The sequence below is a fragment of the Chelonia mydas genome, chromosome 12, assembly GCF_015237465.2.
Source record: "Chelonia mydas isolate rCheMyd1 chromosome 12, rCheMyd1.pri.v2, whole genome shotgun sequence".
NCBI classification, from domain to species: domain Eukaryota; kingdom Metazoa; phylum Chordata; order Testudines; family Cheloniidae; genus Chelonia; species Chelonia mydas.
The window spans coordinates 7,080,937-7,100,752 of NC_051252.2; the positions used below are offsets into that span (position 1 = coordinate 7,080,937).

Sequence of the window (19,816 nt, forward strand, 5' to 3'; positions counted from 1 at the left end):
TAAGCAAAGCAAGGGGTCACAGCTGTGAAGGGAAGAGGAGAGCAGATGTGAAGAGGAGAGCAGATGTGACAGGGAATGTCCCTGGTGATAGTGTTTGGGAAGAAGGCAGCACCGTTGCCCATGCATGTGTAGATGTGAGCAATGCAACAGGTGTCAGCTGTCATGATGGAGGCAATGAAGTATGTCACACCCATCAAGAGGAAGGCAGTGCAGATGGGCAAAAGGAAATCTCACGTTACTTCAGACAGACTAAGGCGAGATCTACACTAGGGGCTGTCTTCCGTGTCTAGGCCTGTGGTTGTGCAATCACCCCCCATTGTCGCCCAGAACCAAGTGTCTGCAGGAAACAGAGAGCGAGGGAGCTAGGCCACCTGAGGGGTGTGGTGTACATGCCTCTGGCTGTGGCCTGTCCCCGTTCCCATGCCAACTGGCAGCATGGATGGGGGGGTGGGGGAGGGAGTATACCAGATCTCGCGTTTCAATCGTCCTCCACCTCCAGCCCCACAATGCACTGAATCCTTTTCTGCCTGGTCCTTACCCAATCTATAAAGGGCCAAGTCCCTCATTTTCACCCGTAGGCATGAACTGTGCTGACCACATCAGCTTTCCGCTGCACTCTTTTGATCAGTACAGGTGAACCTGGATCCTCCAAGAGCAGCCACCTGGCTCACCGACCACACGTGGGTGTTGCTGATCAGTGTGCGGTCGGAGTACACCATCCTCCCCGACGTTGCCCGGAGCAGCAGGAACATTCGCCTGTATCAGGACTCTCCAGGGAGGCTGGAGCAAGTCAAACACTTGAGGCTCCTGCAGCGGAGACCAAAAGGCTCCAGCAGTTGCTGCGGGAGGGCTCGTCATCGTCCATGCCCCTTCTATGACGACCTGGACCCGGTGCTGTCAAGGGCTCCCAGTCCAGAGCTCACGACCCCTTCCTCAGCCCTGCGGCCTCATTGGCTGACGGGATGCTGATGAGGGCCAGGGCAAGGAGGCAGCAGGAGCTGCAGAGGAGAGGACTGGAAGAGCCGGAGGATGAGGACCATGTGATTCTGCACCTCTACCCAGAGAAGGTGGATGAGGAAGCCCCCCCCCAACAAGCCCAAGGAGAACCTAGAACTGGTAAGTTTCAATGGACCCCCACCCCCACACCAATATCCCTCTTGCTCTGGTGCTACATTCCTGATTTTAAGCCCGACTCCACTTCAGTCCTTAAATGGCCCCTGAGCAAGACGCGGCTATAGATCAATGATTTTATTGATTTCCAATCAACCATTATTATACCTTTCGCAGAAGCTATAAAGCAGATTATTAATGAACAATCGTGCCCGGCTGTCTGGGCATTTCTTGGCCAGCACGCTGGCAGTGACATCCTGGGGCTGCACAGACTGGGCGAAGGGAGGGGGCGGGTTTAGAAGAGTTCCCGTTGAGGGTGGGACCGTTGTAGAAAACGTACAGTTGTTTGTCTAATAGCCATTTCCTTTGTCCTTTCAGTTTCGGTGTTTCACTTCTCCCCCCCCGCCCCCCCGCTACACTCTTTCTATCCACTTACAAAGAGGAGCTGCACAGAACAGAGGTGGAGTTTGGGGGTTAGGTCCAGGGAGGGAAAGTGGACACTGGTTATCTGAGAAAACGTTAGTCCCAGCCGTCCTTTCTCCCTTGGAAGATTACGAAATCCTGCTACCCCTGTCCCTGGTGTCTGGCTTCTCCCCACACTGAGCCATGCTGCACAAGTTTGGAAATGAGGGTGCGTAAGGAAGCTGGTCTGGCAGTTGGATAAACACAGTGCGATGTCCCTTTGCTCTGGAGAGGTGAGGGGCTTGTGGTGCTGCTCCAAAGCTCCAGGGAACCAGATAAAGGGGCAGTGTCTCTTTCTTTCCCTGTGCTTTCCCCTGTTGTTAGGCAGGCACAGAGGCAGGATTGCTGGAGCTAGAGGAGGGCACAGGGTGCTCCTGGCTGGCCAGAGGGAACTGCAGCACCACAGAGAGCTCAGTGCTGGCAGGGACTGGGGGAGCGAGAAAGGGCTCCTGGCTGGCTGCTGGGCCTGAACTTAGGTGAGCCCTGAGGTAAGGGTGAAGCTTTGGCAAAGGCTGGGGCCATGGGAAAGTGGCCCAGGGAACGGAAAGCAGTGTAGTTAAAGGGACACGGTGGCTGCTATTCTTAAGATCCCTGGACTGGGAACCAGAGTAGTGGGTGGGCCTGGGTCTCCCCCAACCCTCCAATAGGCCACTGTGGAATTGGCTTACAATCAGACAGTGAGAAACCCCCAGAAGGGGAACTGAGCTACTTTGTGGCCCAGCTGGGGCCAGAGTAGACCAAAAGGGCGAAACCTTTGCCTCCAGAGAGGAAGCCTTGGAGGTACGGCCTGATACCAGGGCTGGGACTATTTAAAGATTGCAGACACACCCAACCAGAAGGGGGCACCCATGAGAGGTGGGTGCCATGCCATTACACACCGATGAACCCGTTCATGGAGCAGACGGCACACCATAGGGAAGGGGGCATTCCCTAATGGAGAGACTGAGAGAGCTGGTAGCCAAACAAGTTTGGGGTCCATCTGTTACCTTGGCCACTGCACCTGTCTGAACCACTACCACCATCCCCCTACTTCAGCCCCCGGGTGTGTGCCAATGTTCCCTCAGGAACTTTTCCAGCAGCTGGACAGGGTGTGATGGTGTCCCTTGGCACAGGCAGATGTCATCCTTTGCCTCCCTGCTGTGCCAAGATGCATCCATGTATGGCAACCCTGATTTCCCTTGCATGCTGGGAACCAGGACCAGTCTGCACATGGGTGGGATCCGGCTGTCTGTATGGAGTTTATAAACCTCCAACCTCCGGAGTTTATAAATTCCAGCTGACTTCAATAAGGTCAGGATTTCACCCATTATGCATCCAGGTCTGAGGCTGCTCAGAGAGGGCAAATTAGACATTGCCCTAACGTCTATATCTAAGCTTCAACCCTGGCTGCATATTCACTTTTAGCATCAGCTCTGAGTCAGTTTTGTCCGTCCATCATCAGTTGCCCCTGCCCCTGCCCCTCTGCTCTGCTCTGCCAGCTCCTGGCATCAACTGCCACCGCAGGGTCCTAGCATCCCCCAACACTAGTGCCAGGGTAGGCTGCCCCAGGCTGCCCCACGCTGCCCCTGCCCTTCCCCCTCTGATGGACCCTTCCCTTTTCCGGCAGGACCTTCCACCAGCACAGTCCCCCCACCCCCGCCTACAGTCACTGCTCCTGCCCTACGCTGGGCAAGGGGCAGCCCCATCCCCCACCCTCCAGTGAGGATGCAGTAGGGGAGAAGACACACATGTGATGGCAGCCCCCGGCCCTGCACCTATGATAGGAGATTCGAGGGGGCTTCCAGGACCTGAGAGGGGCCCTAGGGGCACATGCAGTGACAGTGATGCAAGGTGAGTGTCCTCCTCTCTTTCCCCAGCCAGGGGCAGCCTGCCTGAACCCCAAACTCCTCATCCCCCACCCCGCACCCGCAGCCAGAGCTCTCACCCCCCCCCGCACTCCAACCCTCTGCCCCAACCCTAAGCCCCCTCCTGCACCATGAACCCCTCATACCCAGCCCCATCCCGCAGTCCTCAGCCCCGCACCTCAACCCTCTGCCCTAGCTCTGAGCCCCCTCCCACAGCCCAAACCCATCATCCCCAGTCCACCCAGAGCCCTCAAATTTTTACATTATTTTAAAAAATATATATCGGCTTACAAGGCAGGTGTGTGTGGGGGCGGGACCCATTCTGGGCACCACCAAAAATTACACAAACCTGCCGCCCCTGGTGCCAACTTGCCCTAGGCATTTTCAGAACGTGGTCCGGGGCGGGGAGGGGGGTGGGGAGTGGATCCCGCTGTAGTCCCCTATGAGGCCTGTATCCTCATCCTCCTACTCTCCATAGATTACTGCTTGAAAGAAGCCTTTCGGGGCAATCACAAACATTTCTTCTTTTTACTTCTTCTGCTGTATCTGCTGTTTTTTTAATGTTTATTTGCACACAGGAAATATTAGCAAGTTAGCTCTCAGAGCCCGTTGACGTCTGTTCTCTAACAAAGAAAAGTGCAATTGAACAAATAACGTCAGTGAAGTTTCATAAAATTGCTGGATCAGGAACAAAATGGCTACACGGTCATAGCTATGTCGGTAAGAGCGAGAACGCAAATAGCCAACCATCCCTCATTACAGCGGTAATATCACGGCAACAGTGTCACTCCAAAGGAGAACCTGCGCCAGAAGGACAAAGCCTGCTCGCAAGCGTTCAGGCCCAGATCCTCCAAGGTTACAGGTGCCTAACGCCCATTGATTTCTCTGGGCATTAGGTGCCTAAGCACCTTGGAGGATCTGTGCTTAACGCCCTCCCGGTGCAGGGCGCTGCATGAGTAATGGGACAGGAGAACTTGAGCCTGCCTTATTGGAAGTGCTGCTCTGTAGATGCCGAGTCCTTAGAATCATAGAATATCAGGGTTGGAAGGGACCTCAGGAGGTCATCTAGTCCAACCCCCTGCTCAAAGCAGGACCAATCCCCAATTTTTGCCCCAGATCCCTAAATGGCCCCCTCAAGGATTGAACTCACAACCCTGGGTTTAGCAGGCCAATGCTCAAACCACTGAGCTATCCCTCCTCCCTTCCTACCCAGCTGCAGTAGCAAGTTGTACATTTAGCTCCGTGCTCCCCTTTTACCGGAGCGCTATACAAACGCGATGAGTAGGCAGCCTTGGTGTAGCCACGCGGGTCCCAGGATATCAGCGAGACAAGGCAGGTGAGGTCATATCTTTTATCGGCTCAGCTTCTGTTGGTGAGAGACAAAAGTTTTGGAACTACCCAGAGCTCTTCTTCACCTTATATTCTGGGGGGACTGTCCCTCGCTCTCTCGCCAACAGAAGTTGGTCCAATAAAAGACAATTGACCGGTCCCTTAGAATCTGTGCTAACTGCTTGTGCTAAACTATCGATTTGCTCTTGTCGCTTGCGGTGACACTCTCAGTACCTTGCCCAGGCCCGAGGAAGAGCTTGGTGCAGCTGGAACGCTCGTCTCTCTCTCTCACCAGCAGAGGTTGGTCCAGGAAAAGACATCACCTCGCCCACCTGTATGTGTATTAGGAGACAGTCAAGGCAAAAAGCACCACCTACTGGCACATAAGCTATTCATTTAGGATCAGTACTACGTATACGTCAATAAGGGTGGTGTTCTTCACCGGAAATGAGCGCTGATTCCAGCTCTTACCAGTCTCTGCCTCATTAACATGAGGTGGAATGAGTGTGTTCTCGACGTGACTATCTGCCCACACCCTGCTCCTTTTATACCCTGAGAATAGAGGCCATGCGCAGGGGTGCTGGAACTAGGGGTGCTGGGGGGGTGTGACAACACCCCCTGGCTTGAAGTGGTTTCCATCACATATGGGGTTTACAGTTTTGTTCAATGGCTTTCAGCCCCCCCACTATACAAATTGTTCCAATATCACAGGTGACATATGGCGGGGGGGGGGGAGGGGTGGCACACGGGGTCACATGCCCCCCAGATTTGCTGCTTGGTTTGTACTGAGCATGCTCAGTAACATCTGCTGAAGCCGCTGCCCTCACTCTGTGCCCCCCCACACTGTCGGCAGGTCCGGGTCATTTCTGCCTGTGAATAAGGGTGAGGGCATGCCAAGGCCTGGCGAGTTCCTGCTGTTCAGTGCATGGGACTCTGCCCAACCTCTAACTCTTCTTCTCCCCTCCCCCTCTCGGATGCCAGAGCAAAACCTGATACAGCTCGGTGGAGTCAAGACCTTTGGGAAAAAGGCAGCAGCCAGGGCCAGTGCTTCGGGAGAGGGTCAGGGTGCACAGGGCGGAGAACCCAAAAGGAGGAGAAAGCACAGGTGGCAGGAGAAGGTGTGAAAACGCCTCCCTCTGGTTTCACTTTTGAGCAGCCTCATCCTCTAGGTAAGGGCAGCAGCAGAGGCAAAGAGCAGGTAAAGGTACAGGAAACCAGCTGATGTCTCCTACCAACCTGTCTACTGCCCGCAACAGAAACACCCACAGTGTGGGAGAAGCAGGGATAGCCTGTGAATTGACTCCAGGGCAGGAACTTTTACAGGCAGGCAGACAGAGACTATGCAGATGAGATTCCCCACTCTGGGGAACTTCCAATCAAAGGAATAACCTTGATTTTTGCCCAGGAGCCGTGCGGAAAGTCCCCGACCCTGCTCCCCAGTTGGAGCACCAGAGCGGGGCAAGACCCCAACCCCGCTGCCTGGTGGGAGCTCGAGGGATGGATTAAAAGTTCTGATGGGCTGGACACGGCCTGCGGGCCGTAGTTTGCCCACCCCTGTTTTAGACAATCAGCTGGATATGCAGCAAGATCTCTGCACACTTGCAGTGTGTTCATTTTCATTTGACTCTGTGTTACTTTTAAAGGTTGGCAGATCATAGTTTCTGTGAGACCTTGGAAGCCAAAAAATCCTGCCAGACCAGTAGATCCAGGATGATGGTTATGGGCACCTCTGTCCGAGAGCATTTAGAAAGCGTCTTGTTTACAAAATCCTCTTTAAATGTTATGGAACCAGATCCTCGTCAGTTATGACTCCATGGAGGCTCTGACCCAAACTACAGTCAATGTACGTACCTTTGGCCTTAGCCTGGGGATGTCAACGGGATATAATGTAGCTCGGTGCTCAGCTCCCTTGGCTTTCACTGAGAGTTGTGTCTAAAACTCGCACTGGACTTTTTAGAAATCCTACATTTTATTCAAATATGCTGCTTTTTAAAATAATGGCATAATTAATTTCCTAGTGGAAAGAAGAAAGACCAAGAATGAAAGAATTTTTTTTTCTAGTTAGTTGTTTTCATCAACATTGCTCAACTTCTGATTTCTTGCCAAACTCTCCCTCTTCAGATAGGCTGATACAGATTCTGGTTCAGTAAAGACTAAAAAAGCCCTGGCAGAAGCAGAAATTTACCCTTTGACTTTACTTCCCCCTTTCACGGTGACTCATAAACTTCACTTTCCCACAGCAAACAGCAGTAGTCTTTGCTGGGCAGGATCTGGCTTTTGCTAATGGCAAAAATAACAATGACGCACTGTCTTGTCCATAACTGAAGTTGGCTATTTCCAATCTTGTGGCATTTGAGGCATTTTAAGAAGCCCTTAAGTGGAAGTATTTGGTGTGGTAAGAAGTCTATGCAGTATTGCACAGTAATGGCCTAAACCACCAGCAGTAATTCCGCTGTAAGCTGTAGTGTTTAGGGCAGCCGCTGTATATTTTGTATACAGCTTAGTCATTCAGTGTGGTGTCTCTCAACCTCCAACTGTCATAAGGGGGGACTAGACAACAGGGGATAGATCACTTGAAATTGCCCTGTACGGTTCATTCCCTCTGAAGCATCTGGCACTGGTCAAAGACAGGACACTGGACTAGATGAACCATTGATCTGACCCAGCATGGTCATTCTTATTTATATTGTAAGGCACATGTACAGTCTTGGTGTAAATGTGTGAAAACCTTAATGACTTCAGCCAGGCTTGAATTTGGTCTCCACCCAGCATATGTGGTGTTGGTGATGGGTATTTAGTCACCCAATTCTTCTTCTGGAAGGACTGCCTCTGCAGATTTGCCCTGGGTGGATCTGCAGAGGTGATATACCCAACGAACAACAGTTACCACTGAATAACCCATCATTCGCATTCATGAAACTGATGTGGCTAAAGACCTACCCCACATAAGGGGCCCAAGCCCCTTATGCAATTTGATAGCTGCCTTTTCTTTTGGGAGTTCAGTCTTGAAAATGGCTGATGCCATGTCTTAGTTAATAATGAATTGATGCAGGTGTAAGCAGAGTCAGGATGAGCTCCACCCTGACACCTGATGGTGAGGTGTGGCAAGTTGTGGAAAAGAACTTCAGGGGCCGATCTCATTTGCATAGGCACACCCACCCTGCCTAGAATGAGGCCATAGCTGCCCAAATGGTCACTTTGGCTGCTGTGGGATCCCCAGTGTCTCTGTTATTGGGGCAGGAAGAATAAATTGTTATTACCCTGATTATGGGAACTGTGCTTGGAACTGTACTTGGCCTTTTGTTATGATGGAGGGACTCACCATCAACTAAGTAGCACTCGCTAGGCAAGGGTCATGGGTTCCAAAACTCTGTGAATTGAGAGAGACTGGGGACAAGTATTAATATTTGGTGGCATAGGTCTTTTAGTGAGGGCTTTACATGCTAATTACACTTCCTCTTCTCTTCGCTGTGGAATATCAGAGCTAATTTTGATTCTATTAGGAGTCTAGTTACAGGCTGCTGAGCTCACTTTGGGCTAATGGTACACCAGCACTGAGGCTCCTCTAGTACAAGCTGAATTCACCTAAGAGCTGAAATCACTGGGTGTTGTGTTAAGTAGTGGGGGAGCCTGAAGATATATTGTGGAGCAGTTCGTGGGACAGTGGGAGCTGCTTATGGGATGCGGAGCTGGTGGAGCGGAGCGGAGCCCTGTGGAGCTGTGGGGCAGTCAGCTTCAGATCATGTAAGGTGCCCCTTACCTCTCTTCCCCCCCCCATCCCCCGATCTCCACCCAGGTTGGGAGGTAAAGCTCTGCAGATAAACTTTCAAACTCTGGGGCTGCCCTGACCAGGGACAGAGACTTTTGGGTCACTGGACTTTTGGGACTTTGGGTGATTTCAGGTTGCTGGACTCAAGAACCAAAGGGAAAGGACACGACCCAATTTGCTTGGGGTGGGTTTTTGCTCATGGGTTGTGTTGTGAATCCTGTTGGTGGTGTTTCCCCAACATAATGCCACATTGTTTCTCTCTGTTATTAAAAGGCTTTTTTGCCACACTCAGACTCTGTGCTTGCGAGAGGGGAAGCACAGGCACCCAGCGGGGGTGGTATATATTTGTCCCAGGTCACTGGGTGGGGGCTCGAGCCGGTTTTGCATTGTGTTATTGGAATGGATCCCCTAGATATTGAACCCGGCCCTTGTTGCTGCCAACTCTGACGGGCAGAAGGGTTACACGGGTATTAATAATAAGCAGAACATGTTGCAGGTGTTCACATGGTTGCTGTGCTGTTTCTTCTGGTTGTATCCTGATGGCCATCCACGAGTTGTGGTCTGTACGGGTTATATCTCATTCATCTGCAGAAGTCATAAAAATCAGTGCATTATGGGGAGACTTTCAAAGGCACTCCTGTTGATTTTTTTGGGGTCTCTGCATTTTTCGGAGCCCAACAGCCCCTTTGGTTATTTTTTCTGGGGGTTTATCTAAAATTATTGGGGATATTTTCAAAAGCACAATCTACTTAAACCGCTAGAAATGATGGCATGTTTTTTTTTTTAAATTACACATTTCCTTTTTAAATTTACAATAAAGCCACGCAGACACAAGGGGGACAAATCCATTCCTGGTGTAAGTAGGTATAACTCCATTTAAATCAGTGCAATTGCACACACTTAATCCTTGCTGTAAAAGCTTTAGTTAATATTTAAAATCTGCTTGCAAAGCGATTCATATTGTTGTTGTTTGGCTCTTAAGTGGGTGGAATCCAGGGAAGCTTAATTCACTCCCAACAGAGAAGCCTACTTTGTGCTTAGAAAGATGAAACAATCATGTCAGTCTTATTCATGAAAGTATGGGAAATTGCTCTTGAGCATTTTCAGCATTACTGTACATCCTTCAGTGTAGGGAGCATGGCTCTTCGGAGGCTTTTCCTTCCTCTTTCAGCACACTGGGCATCTTCAGTGGAGGACAGGGCTTCCCGCAACAAGATGGCAACATTTTCCATACTTGGGCGGCTCAAGGGCTTGGCTCTCGGTCACTTGTTCAAATACAGTGCTGGTAAATAGCAACTAAAAGTTGCAACACTCTGATGGCTGGTGAGTTCGTTAAATGAATTTCTGGTCTCGACTCAGTTCCTAGTGAACCACTGTCCACAGCCCGGCCCATTTCCTGGCTACAATCACGGCACACAGGCCAAGAGTAGATGGGTTAGAAGAACTCGCCGTTTGCTCACAGAATTGGTCTCTCCACATCAGAGTTGAGGCATGTTGGTGGAGCAGGAAACGAGGGAATCTTGCATTGCTGCCTGTTCTGTTCATAACTAGAGGACTTTGATCTCCAAGGACCATCATTTACTAAGAGCTAATTCGTTGTTTCATGGAGACTTGCATTTAACAGACGTGAAATACTGGTCACCCCTCTGTTAATTCCCACTAGCTCTTCCCCTAGTGATGATGAGGGTTGACTTTTGCGTAGATGACATTGTCATCTCTCTGTTTTGGCCGTATCTTCACTTCCGTGTAAACAACCTCTTCCTCTGCTTTTGTGTCCCTTTTGTGGAAGTTCAAGTCAACGTAAGTCACCTCATCGGCTGGTGGAGGGGAAGACTGCAAAGCAAGAGGAAAATGAGTGAAGACTGCTCGTTCCTTTCATGCCCATATCATACTGTTATAATGCTAGACCATCTTCCACTGACACAGGCACTATAAGGGTGTGCTGACTTTTTAGGAAGCTGTATTCTGATTATGAGATACCTCTAAAGTTCATGGAACAAATGCAGCATTCTCCAGTATTTTGAGGTTTCCAGAGCTGCATAAGATTCCCCCTGCCTTGAACTTCCCAGTCCAACTGCCTGGAACCAATGCTGCATTCTCTATTATCGCTGAAGATCCTGCGCAATCGCTAATTTATGTCCTCTTTATCTTTGCTCTAAGGCTAATTAATTCTTGATTCCCTTCTAACTTTTTAAATGTCGTACCACCCCTGATCCTATTCAGGACTAGTGCTCATTTTCTGTTACTCTGAAGTTCTTGGAGCAGTCTGTAAAAGGAGAACCGATTTCTTTATTACCTTGGATTCCTGGAGTTGATGCTCAACACCCCTATGCTAGAGAGAAAAATTAAATGCAGCTCTTACGATAAGCTCTCCAACTCACCGTCTCCATCTGAGTCATCTCTGCCTCTGACCTGCTTTGAAGTGGTTCTGGAAAAAAAATGAAGTTGTGGCCAAGTTGGTAATTCTCTGATGACCTTTGGGTCACTTCAATGAAGGAGGTAGTTGTCAGTCTAGTTAGTTCATAGTGGAGCAGTATCTACATCCCACACGTTCCCACCCGAGCAATTGCCAATAATTGGCGGCTTTGTTGGCAATCCAGCCAAAGGTGGAATAGACGTGGAGACTGAATCCACCTTTCACACCTTGAGGTGCTTCCTCAGGTCAGGGAGGAGACATAGAATAGTCCTACCATTGCCCAGGCGGTATCTGTGCTTAGGTATGAGACTTCACTAACTAGGGCTGCCCGTTCACCACCGCTGCTGTACATTCACTGCCAAAAATTCCCCAAATTACTCCTTATTCAGCTAAAGGAAGGACACAAAGAAGAATCTATCGGCATCCTATGAGCTCCCTTCATACAGAAATTGCTTGCATTTATTGTCCAAGTAAATCTTACCTTTGGAGCACTGTCTCCATCTCCACAAAAGGATACCGAGCACCAGCAAAAAGAGAATTGTCCCAGCCGCAGCTGCAGCAACAATGTAAGAGCTCATTAGCCATTGGGCACGTGCTGTTGAAAGAAACATTCATTAGCTGCTGTCCTACTAGACAGGCGCTACAGAGGCAGGGCAAGTTGAGTTATTGCACTCCCATCACCACTAGTTCTAGGGAAAGACAACACAGGTTGGGTCATGCATTACCACCTCTACAGGAGTCCTGCTGGAGAGTGGCAGGGGAAGGTGCTGTGAGCTAGGTCATGAGACCACCACTACCACTACCTGAGGCATCCCGCAGCAGAACAGCCAAAGGAGAAAAGGGAAACCGGGTCTCTGCTCCACCACTGCTGGAAGAATAACTGACACCAACCTGGTAGCTTCATTTGTCAGAAGATGATATTTGCAATGGGCTAATCAGTTAGGATAAAGTACGGACTAGCTTACACCCTCACCCAGAATCAAACTGGAACCTGTGCTGAGGTTCAACAAGATTTCTCTTATTTTTTTAAAAAAAATACAGTATTCTACAGTTATGGTCCAAACCATTGAAGTTTACAATAGTGGTACTGCAGTGAGTGGGTTTTTAGGACTATCCTCTGTCTAGACACTTCTTGTTTTTGTCCAAGACTGAAAGCAGAACCAGCAATATACTGAGAGGCATTTCCATCCTGCTCAAAGTGTGGAAACACTGGAAATCTTCTTACAAGAGAGCCTATCATGGTGAAATTGACTGTTCAACATGGGCGAGAAGAGCTTCTGAACCTGGAGGTGCTTCTCCGAACCTCTGAACCTTTTGTGATTCGCCCGTCATCACAGGGCTCAGAGAATTCTGGTGGGCAGCAATGCTGTGCTGCTGTGCAAGGAACATCAGGAAAAGGGGAGGGTTGCAAGTACTTGGATGACAAAAAAAAAAAAAAAGAAAAGAAAAGAAAAAGAGATGGGCAGGATCTGGAAAGCCACCGGGAATCACTGACTTCTCACTGCAAATCTTTCCATAGCTTTGCCTTCTCTTTCTGTTTGCCAGCAACTCCTGTCCAATCAATATCACACCATGCAAAGTATTAGCATTAGCTCTTCCTTTCCTGGTCCTTATTCTTCCCTAGGAAATACAGTGAAGATCTGAGAGGACAATGCTGCTATTTACCCTGGATGGTCACTCTGGTTCCATTTCCAACACCATTTTTACCAAAGTCACATCTGTAGAGCCCGGAGTCGTTCCTATTGATTTTGATCAAGGTGAGAGAGGCCAGGCCCTTTGAGGAATCTAGGACTGTTGTGACAATGCCTGTTCCATTCTTCAGCTTGTTCTCATGTCCATCAGCCCCCTTCTTATACCACGTAACACTGTACATGGTGCTGGAGTCTTTCACCACCTTGAACCTACACTCTACAGTGAGCTTTTTTCCTTCCAATCCATTCATTACGGCAGGCGTCTGATTCACCAGCAGGTCAACAGCTGCAAAGAGAGAAGCACAAGTGACTGTACCTTGGTGCAGGAACATTTCAGTTGATTGGTGTGTATATATACACACATATAATTTATATAAAATTATATATACACATATTTTAAATGTCATGGATAAAGATGACTGGGCAAGATCTCCAATGGGAGGAAGCAAGATTGCTACTGTGGGTGGAGGGTGTTTCTGCAGGGCTCTGCCAGTAATTTGTTCTCATTTGTTTGCTTTTGGTTCCTCTTTAATCAAGAAGCATGTTGAGATTCTTGGGTGCCTTGTGTTTCGGTGTGGCTAGAATTACAGGTCTTTCGTAGAAAATAGGTTCTGTTTTTCACACTCAGAGGCTCGGGAGGAGTTCTTGCTACAGCCCTCGTACCTGGGGTGGGGGTAATTTTAAGAAACTCTCTGTGACAGCCTCATTCAGGGTTTCTTCCTATCCCGGTTGTGAAGTTCCAGAACCAGAGCCTTTTCTGGTGTAAATCAGCATCACTCCTTTGGTATCAGCTGAGGATTTGGCTCACAGATCTGATGTGAAGGACACTCTTTGCAAGCAGGACTTACCAGTACAGAACATTCATTGAAATGTTCTCAAATGCTCTGGTCTTGCTATTTCAACCCATTTACTCACCATCATCCAAAACAAACTGCACTATCCTGGAAATTCTTCCCGTTTTTGGTTGTGGATCTAAGTTTTGTTTTGATTTTTGGGCAGAGGGAAGCTACTGACTCACATGATCAAAAGAAATCCTGACCCCTTGCTTCCTACAGCATCAAGAGATCAGAACGAAGGGGAAGCTCTGCCAATGTCCCTCTGGCCCCATCCCTTCTTGTTCATGCTTTTTACTTAAAAAAAAATTAGACCTCACGTTTAAACATGGAGCTCTGATATCCATGGAAAAACAATACCTTCCTGCAAGCAAAGAAGGATTGTATTAGGCATTGTAATACATTCTTCCTCTTAAGTCAGCCCCAGTGGTACATGGGCATAGCTCATAATGTCCCATTATGGATCCATATAGAACAGGAACCCCTGCTCTACTGTGGTGCTTAAGGTCCATATATTACAGATATTCACAGGAACGATCACTGGCAATTGATGTTACGCAAAGAATCTAGCAGCCAGACTAAAATGTCATCCATTGACATATGACGAGTCAATACTCTTGGGCAATTCAGCCTCGCTAATTGGAGTCAAATCAATAATGGGGAAGCAGGGGATAGAGAAGAGTCCTCTATTCCCATCCCAAGTCCCCCCACCCCCCAATGATCATTTAAAGACCTTTAAGGAGCTGCAGGTTGGCAATTCCTCCAGATGAGACATTGGTTAGTCAATAGTAACCCAATGCAGCAGAAGCCCTGGTATATACAGACTTATAAGAATAATAGGGCAGCATGCCAAGCCCAATACATCTATACAGCCTTATTTAACGAAGGCCAGTGGCAAATATTCAAAAATGCTTCAACAGAGCTGGAGTCAGGAATTCCCCCACCAACACCACAATGACAAAATTACTGGGTAGATTATGGGTCTGTTCAACAGCGGCAGGTGAGAAGCCAGACAATTTAATATTCTAGTAACATGAGAATTCTGAATAGGCAGTAATAGAATAAACTATTTTCTCATGGTCACTATTAAAATGTCGGTACTTACCCATAAGGTGGGTGAGGTAATATCTTTTACTGAGACAACTTGAGAGAGACAAGGTTTTTGAACTTACTCAGAGCTCATCTTCAGCTTTGGGAAACTTAGCCTTTGTCTACATTACCACATTTGCTGATGAAACTTTTGTCGATCAAGGGGGCATTTTTTTCACACCCGTGACTGACAAAAATTTTACCGGCAAAAGTGTGGTGTGGAGCGCACTATGTCCGCAGGAGAGCTTCTCCTGCCGACATAGCTAACGGCGCTCATTGGCATAGGATAGGTGGTGGAACTAGGAGAGCCTGCTCTGGTATAGGGCGGTGCCCCCAGGGCTTTCTCCCTGGAGACTCTTTGCCTTATCAGTTCTTATTGCCCCAGCTAGGTCACACCTTCAAGTTCAGTCCCCTTCTGGGGTAACAAAGTCCAGCAAATGGCCCTCTGCGGGGTCTTCAGCCCTTTAAATTCCAGCTCTGTGCTTGGGCTTCTAAATAAACTTGTCCCCTTCTCAGGGCTTTGGCCACCCTGACCCAGGCCCCCCCCAACACTACTCCGGGTCCCAAGCCAGGGACTCTACAAATAGCAGCCACGTGCTGCTTCCTGTCAAGCTGCTGCTGTTCCCTGGGCTGCTTCCCATGTAGTCCCTTCCACTTCACCCTTATCTCAGGGCTGAAGTTCTTAACTCCTCTTTTTCCATACCAAATGCCAGTGCCACCAGAACCCACCTCCTGGTTCTCCCTTGAGCTTCGTCAAGGAGCACCCTTCCTTACTCCTCTGGCCCCTGCCAGGAACTGACCTGCTCAGGCCCAGCAGTTCCTTTTAACTGAGCCTGCTGAGCTCTGATTGGCTGCTACCCTGCAGCCTTTCTAGGCAGGTCTGGAGGACCCACCTTCACTGCTCCTTTTCTGGGGCCTGGTGCACTCCCTCACACTGACCCACATTGTCTCTCTAATATCCAGGGACCCACACAGCTACAAGAACACTCCATAATTTACACACAGCCTATCTCTGAGATACCACTGCATCTCCCTGTCCTAGACTAGGAAGTAGCTGTGGGGTTTCAGTTACCATGTGGGAAGTGTGAGTCAGTGGTGACCACAGTGTACTATCCTGACAATGCAGATCAGAGAAGATAATGCTGCTGTTTACCCTGGTAAACTCTGGCTCCATTCCCACAGCCATTTTTGCCGAAGTCACATCTGTAGAACCCAGAATCGCTCATGCTGGCTTTAGTCAAGGTGAGAGAAGCCAGGCCCACTGAGAAATCTAGAGTTATTGTGACTGAGCCAGCTTAGTTTTTCAGCTCCTTCTCGTGTCCACCAGCCCCTGTTTTATACCATTTAACAGAGTACTTGGTGCCGGGTTTCTCCAGAGCCCTGCATCTACATGCTATGTTCAGCTGTTTCCCTTCCTCCTCATTGACAAAGACAGGGCTCTGATTCACCAGCAGGTCAACAGCTGCAGAGAGAGAGAAACACAAGTGACTTCACCTTGATGCAGAAACAAGTCAATCAGCTGAAGTATTTAAAGAAACAGTTTTTCTCTCCAGCATTTCAGGCTCCTTTATGAAGCTTGGCCATTAAAATATCCCCTGTAGGTGTTAAGAAGTTAACTGATGCTCTCCAGTTTGTAGCCACAGCAAGATTTCTGTGTTTCCCAGAAACAATTCTGGCCATTGACAAAAAGCAGGAAAATTACAGCTTCCTAACATCATCTTCAAACCTCTTTTCATATAAAGCCTTTTGACACAAAGTCATAAGCAGGACTCCACAGAAGATGAGGCAAAGTGCCATAGCAAGCTCTGTATGTACTGTAGAATTCCTCTAGTCATGTGCTGGGATCATAACTCCTCTTCTGAGTCGCACAATGAGTGAATCTGATCTCTTTGCTGTCTTGTGTTCTAATTTCAGTGGAGACTTCATTTTTTCCCTCTGGAGAGTATTCCTGAACTTTGAGAATCACACGTGCTTTGAAGAGAACAACAGGAATTTATCTTGTTAGTGCCACCAAAGAAGAACCACAAAAAACCCTTCTGGGTACATGCCACTTCCAGCTACACTTACAGACCACTACAAGGGGAAATGAGGCTCCCATTAATGTGGCTTTGAAGCTCAATTTCCCTTCACCTGGGAGGAGAGGTTTAGAAATGGGAGGTGTCACCAAACCCATCCCAAGAGATTGGCAAAGACAACTGAGTGTACTTGGAGAAAGGGAAGAAGGAAGAGGACTAACTTAGGGTATGCCAACACAGCAAAGAAAAACCCGCAGCTGGCCCATGCCAGCCAACTTGAGCTCTCGGGGATGAGGCTGCGGGGCGGTTTCATTGCTGTGTAGACTTCCGGGCTTGAGCTGTGGTCCAGGCTCTAGGGCCCTGCAGCGTGGGAGGGCAGTGAAGGGGGAACTATAAGCCGCAGAGACTGAAGGCAACCTCCTAAAAGTCCAGATCAGATAATATTCAGATAAGCATCCCGAGTGTGAAGGAATACGCCAAATCTTTCGAGCTTTGTCCACCACCCCTGAGCTCGCATCTCACGCGCTCTCAAAAGGTGAAAAAACCTACCATAATATTAATGGTGTTATCTATGGTTATGGTGACGCTTAGAGGAATTAGTGGATTCCTGTGTTACACACTTAGATATGGGTGAGAGGGAAACTTGAGCTCAATATAGTTACTGAGGAGCGTTAGAGCACAAGGGGGCAAATGGCAATGAGGAAATTAAAACTGGCTGACGTTGGAAAGATGCTTGAGAACAGTTACCGAGCCTGGAGTGTGGGATGGGATTCGGGTCTTTGGATCTTTGAGGTTTGCACACTCGATCAGCTGCTTCAGTAGAACAGAGGAGACAAAGGAACTGCGAATTGAGAACCCAACTCCATTTCTCTTGTTTTGGAGTTGCGGACAAATTGTCCTCAGACTAATGTGTCTGGAAACAAACTCGAATTCGCATGTACAAACAAATCATCATTTCTGTGCATGCATTAGACCTGCCCCATGCTGGCATTTCCAGTTGTGACTCAGAACTATCACAGGTGAATACCGACATGCCAGGCTTCAGAGCATTTGCCAAGCACACCCTGATCTTGTGCTAGCTGTGTACATACATGCAGAGAGCCAGTACCTGCCCAAGGAGTTTAAAATCTAAATAGACAAGACAGACAGAAGTTGGGAGAGGAAATATTATCTCCATTTTACAGATGGAGGCTCAGGGAGACTAAATGACTTGCCTGAGGTCATACAGGGAGTCTGTGACAGTCAGAAATAAAATGCAAACCTCCTAATTCCTAGTCTCCTGCTCGAACCACTACAATATACTGCCTTTCCGCACTGCCTCTGCTGTACCCATCTGCAACAGGGTGGCCTGCCCCATGGGCTGGAGAGCCTGGGCTAAGCTAACCCTGATTACAGGATAAGTCCCACCTGAGCAGAATCAGGTGCTTCCAGTACAAAAGAAGCAGGAAGTTGCTGAGAAGGGGGCAAGCCCAGGAAATGGTGGCCATGTCTGTGGACACTGCAGCGAGTGAGACAACTCCTGCAAGGTTCTGAGCCAGCAGGGGGAAAGCTCAAGAAGCAGGAGAAAGTGAGGAAAGGTCTCCAGGTGGGGAAGCCTGGGAGAGACCCAGTCCAAGCAGGGGAGAGACTGCCAAGGCCCAGTGGGAAAGGTCTGTGGAGGAAGACAAAGAGGAGGTGCTGGGAAGCAGGAAGACAGTCCCTCGGGGAGGTAGGGCTGTGCCCAGCTGAAGTTGGGATGAAGACAGGGTGAGTTTGAGTTGTGTTGTTTTGGATTATCAGAAGCAACACACTGCACTGGGGCCTAGAGGGCCAATATGCCCCTGGGGACTCAAGCTACTGGACTGCAGGAGGTGATGGTTTGAACTAACTTTAAACTGAGTGAGTTGTTAAAGGGTCCTGAAGAGGGGGAAATGGGTAAGGTGCTGAAAAGTGGCCTCTGGCCACAAGTTGGTGCTTGAGAGTTGCCTGTGTTACACTCTCCCGTTCATAATCTCAGGGTGTCAACTGAGCATCTTCCACTTGCACCAGAAATCATCAGACCAATACACACACAATATGTATCGCCGCTCCCTTTTCCCAGCAGCATGTGCTCACCCCGTTGCCGGTAGTGAGAACTGTGAGCTCAGACTCAGCAATCGGCAGTAGAAATGTTGGGTCTATCGTGACCGGGATGTGGGGTTTTCAAATGAGCTTTTCCTTTTCACTTGGCAGATGGGAAGGATCCTTTAAAGCTAGAACCAGCTTGGTGGATGGCCATCGAGAGTTACAGCAGAACCTCTCTCTGTACGTATTGCCATGCCCACACATTGCAGATGCCCCCTTGGCATAGAATCCTAGAGCCACAGGGTTAGACGGGACTGCAAGGGTCAGCTAGTCTTTCCCCGCCAAGATGCAGGATTTGTTGTGTCTAAACCAGGGCGTCTGACACTTCACTGCACCGCGACCCCCTTCTGACCACAAAAATTACTACACAATGCCAGAAGGGGGGTACCGAAGCCTGAGCCTGCCTGAGCCCCATTGGCCCAGGCATGGAGGGGCGGGGGGCAAAGCCCAGGGGCTTCAGCCTCAGGCAGAGGGCCCGTAACCTGAGCCCCGCTGCCCAGGGCTGAAGCCCTCCGGTTTCAGCCCCAGGCCCCAGCAAGTCTAAGTTTCGGCCCCAGGCCCCAGCAAGTTTTGGCCCCAGGCCCCAGCAAGTCTAAGCCAGCCCTAGCGACCCCATTAAAATGCAGTTGCGACCCACTTTGGGGTCCTGTCCCACAGTTTGACAACCGCTAAACCATCCAAGACAGATGCTCTCCAGCCTTCTTTTGAAAACCTCCAGTGAAGGCCCTTCCACACCCTCCCTGGGCCTCTGTTCCAAGCTCACAGTTAGGAAGTTTTTCCTGAGATTTACTCTAAATCTGCCGTGCTGTAGTTTGAACCTATCGACTCTTGTCCTGCCCTCCATGGCAAGAGAGAACAACTTTTCTCCATCTTTTTTATGGCAGCCTTTCAAGGATTTGAAGACCGCTATCATGTCCTGCACCTTAATCTTCTCTTTTCCAAACTACACATACCCAGCCGTTGCTCATATGGCTGCATTCCATCCCTCTGATCATCTTTGTCACTCATCTCTGGATCTTTTCCAGGTTTTCTACCTACTTTCCATACAGGGATGCATTCTATGCATGGATGAAGATGTTCTCACAGAATAAGAAGCAACTCTTTAGCCATAACATCAATTTAGCTCCAGGTGCAGATGAACATTGGGGGCTGCTT

General features: G+C 49.1%; 1 protein-coding gene across 10 annotated transcripts in view; it reads right to left on the reverse strand.

The window, feature by feature from the left end:
- LOC114022691 (neural cell adhesion molecule 2) overlaps positions 1-19,816 on the reverse strand; it is a 60,799-nt gene that overhangs the window by 21,018 nt on the left and 19,965 nt on the right. For 3 of the 10 annotated variants that reach the window (XM_043526319.1, XM_043526320.1, XM_043526318.1), the window contains 4 exons: positions 12,596-12,907; positions 11,412-11,525; positions 10,896-10,999; positions 9,353-10,347 (listed from right to left, as the gene is read on the reverse strand). The exons of 2 other annotated variants lie outside the window; for them this stretch is intronic. In XM_043526319.1, coding sequence (XP_043382254.1) covers positions 10,186-10,347; positions 10,896-10,999; positions 11,412-11,525; positions 12,596-12,907 — 692 coding nt within the window. In that variant the 3' untranslated portion in view covers positions 9,353-10,185. Of the gene's footprint in view, positions 1-9,352; positions 10,348-10,895; positions 11,000-11,411; positions 11,526-12,595; positions 12,908-12,998; positions 16,006-19,816 lie in introns of those variants that run through there. 5 more of the 10 variants (XM_043526321.1, XM_037877931.2, XM_037877933.2 and 2 more) reach the window with 4 other exon arrangements.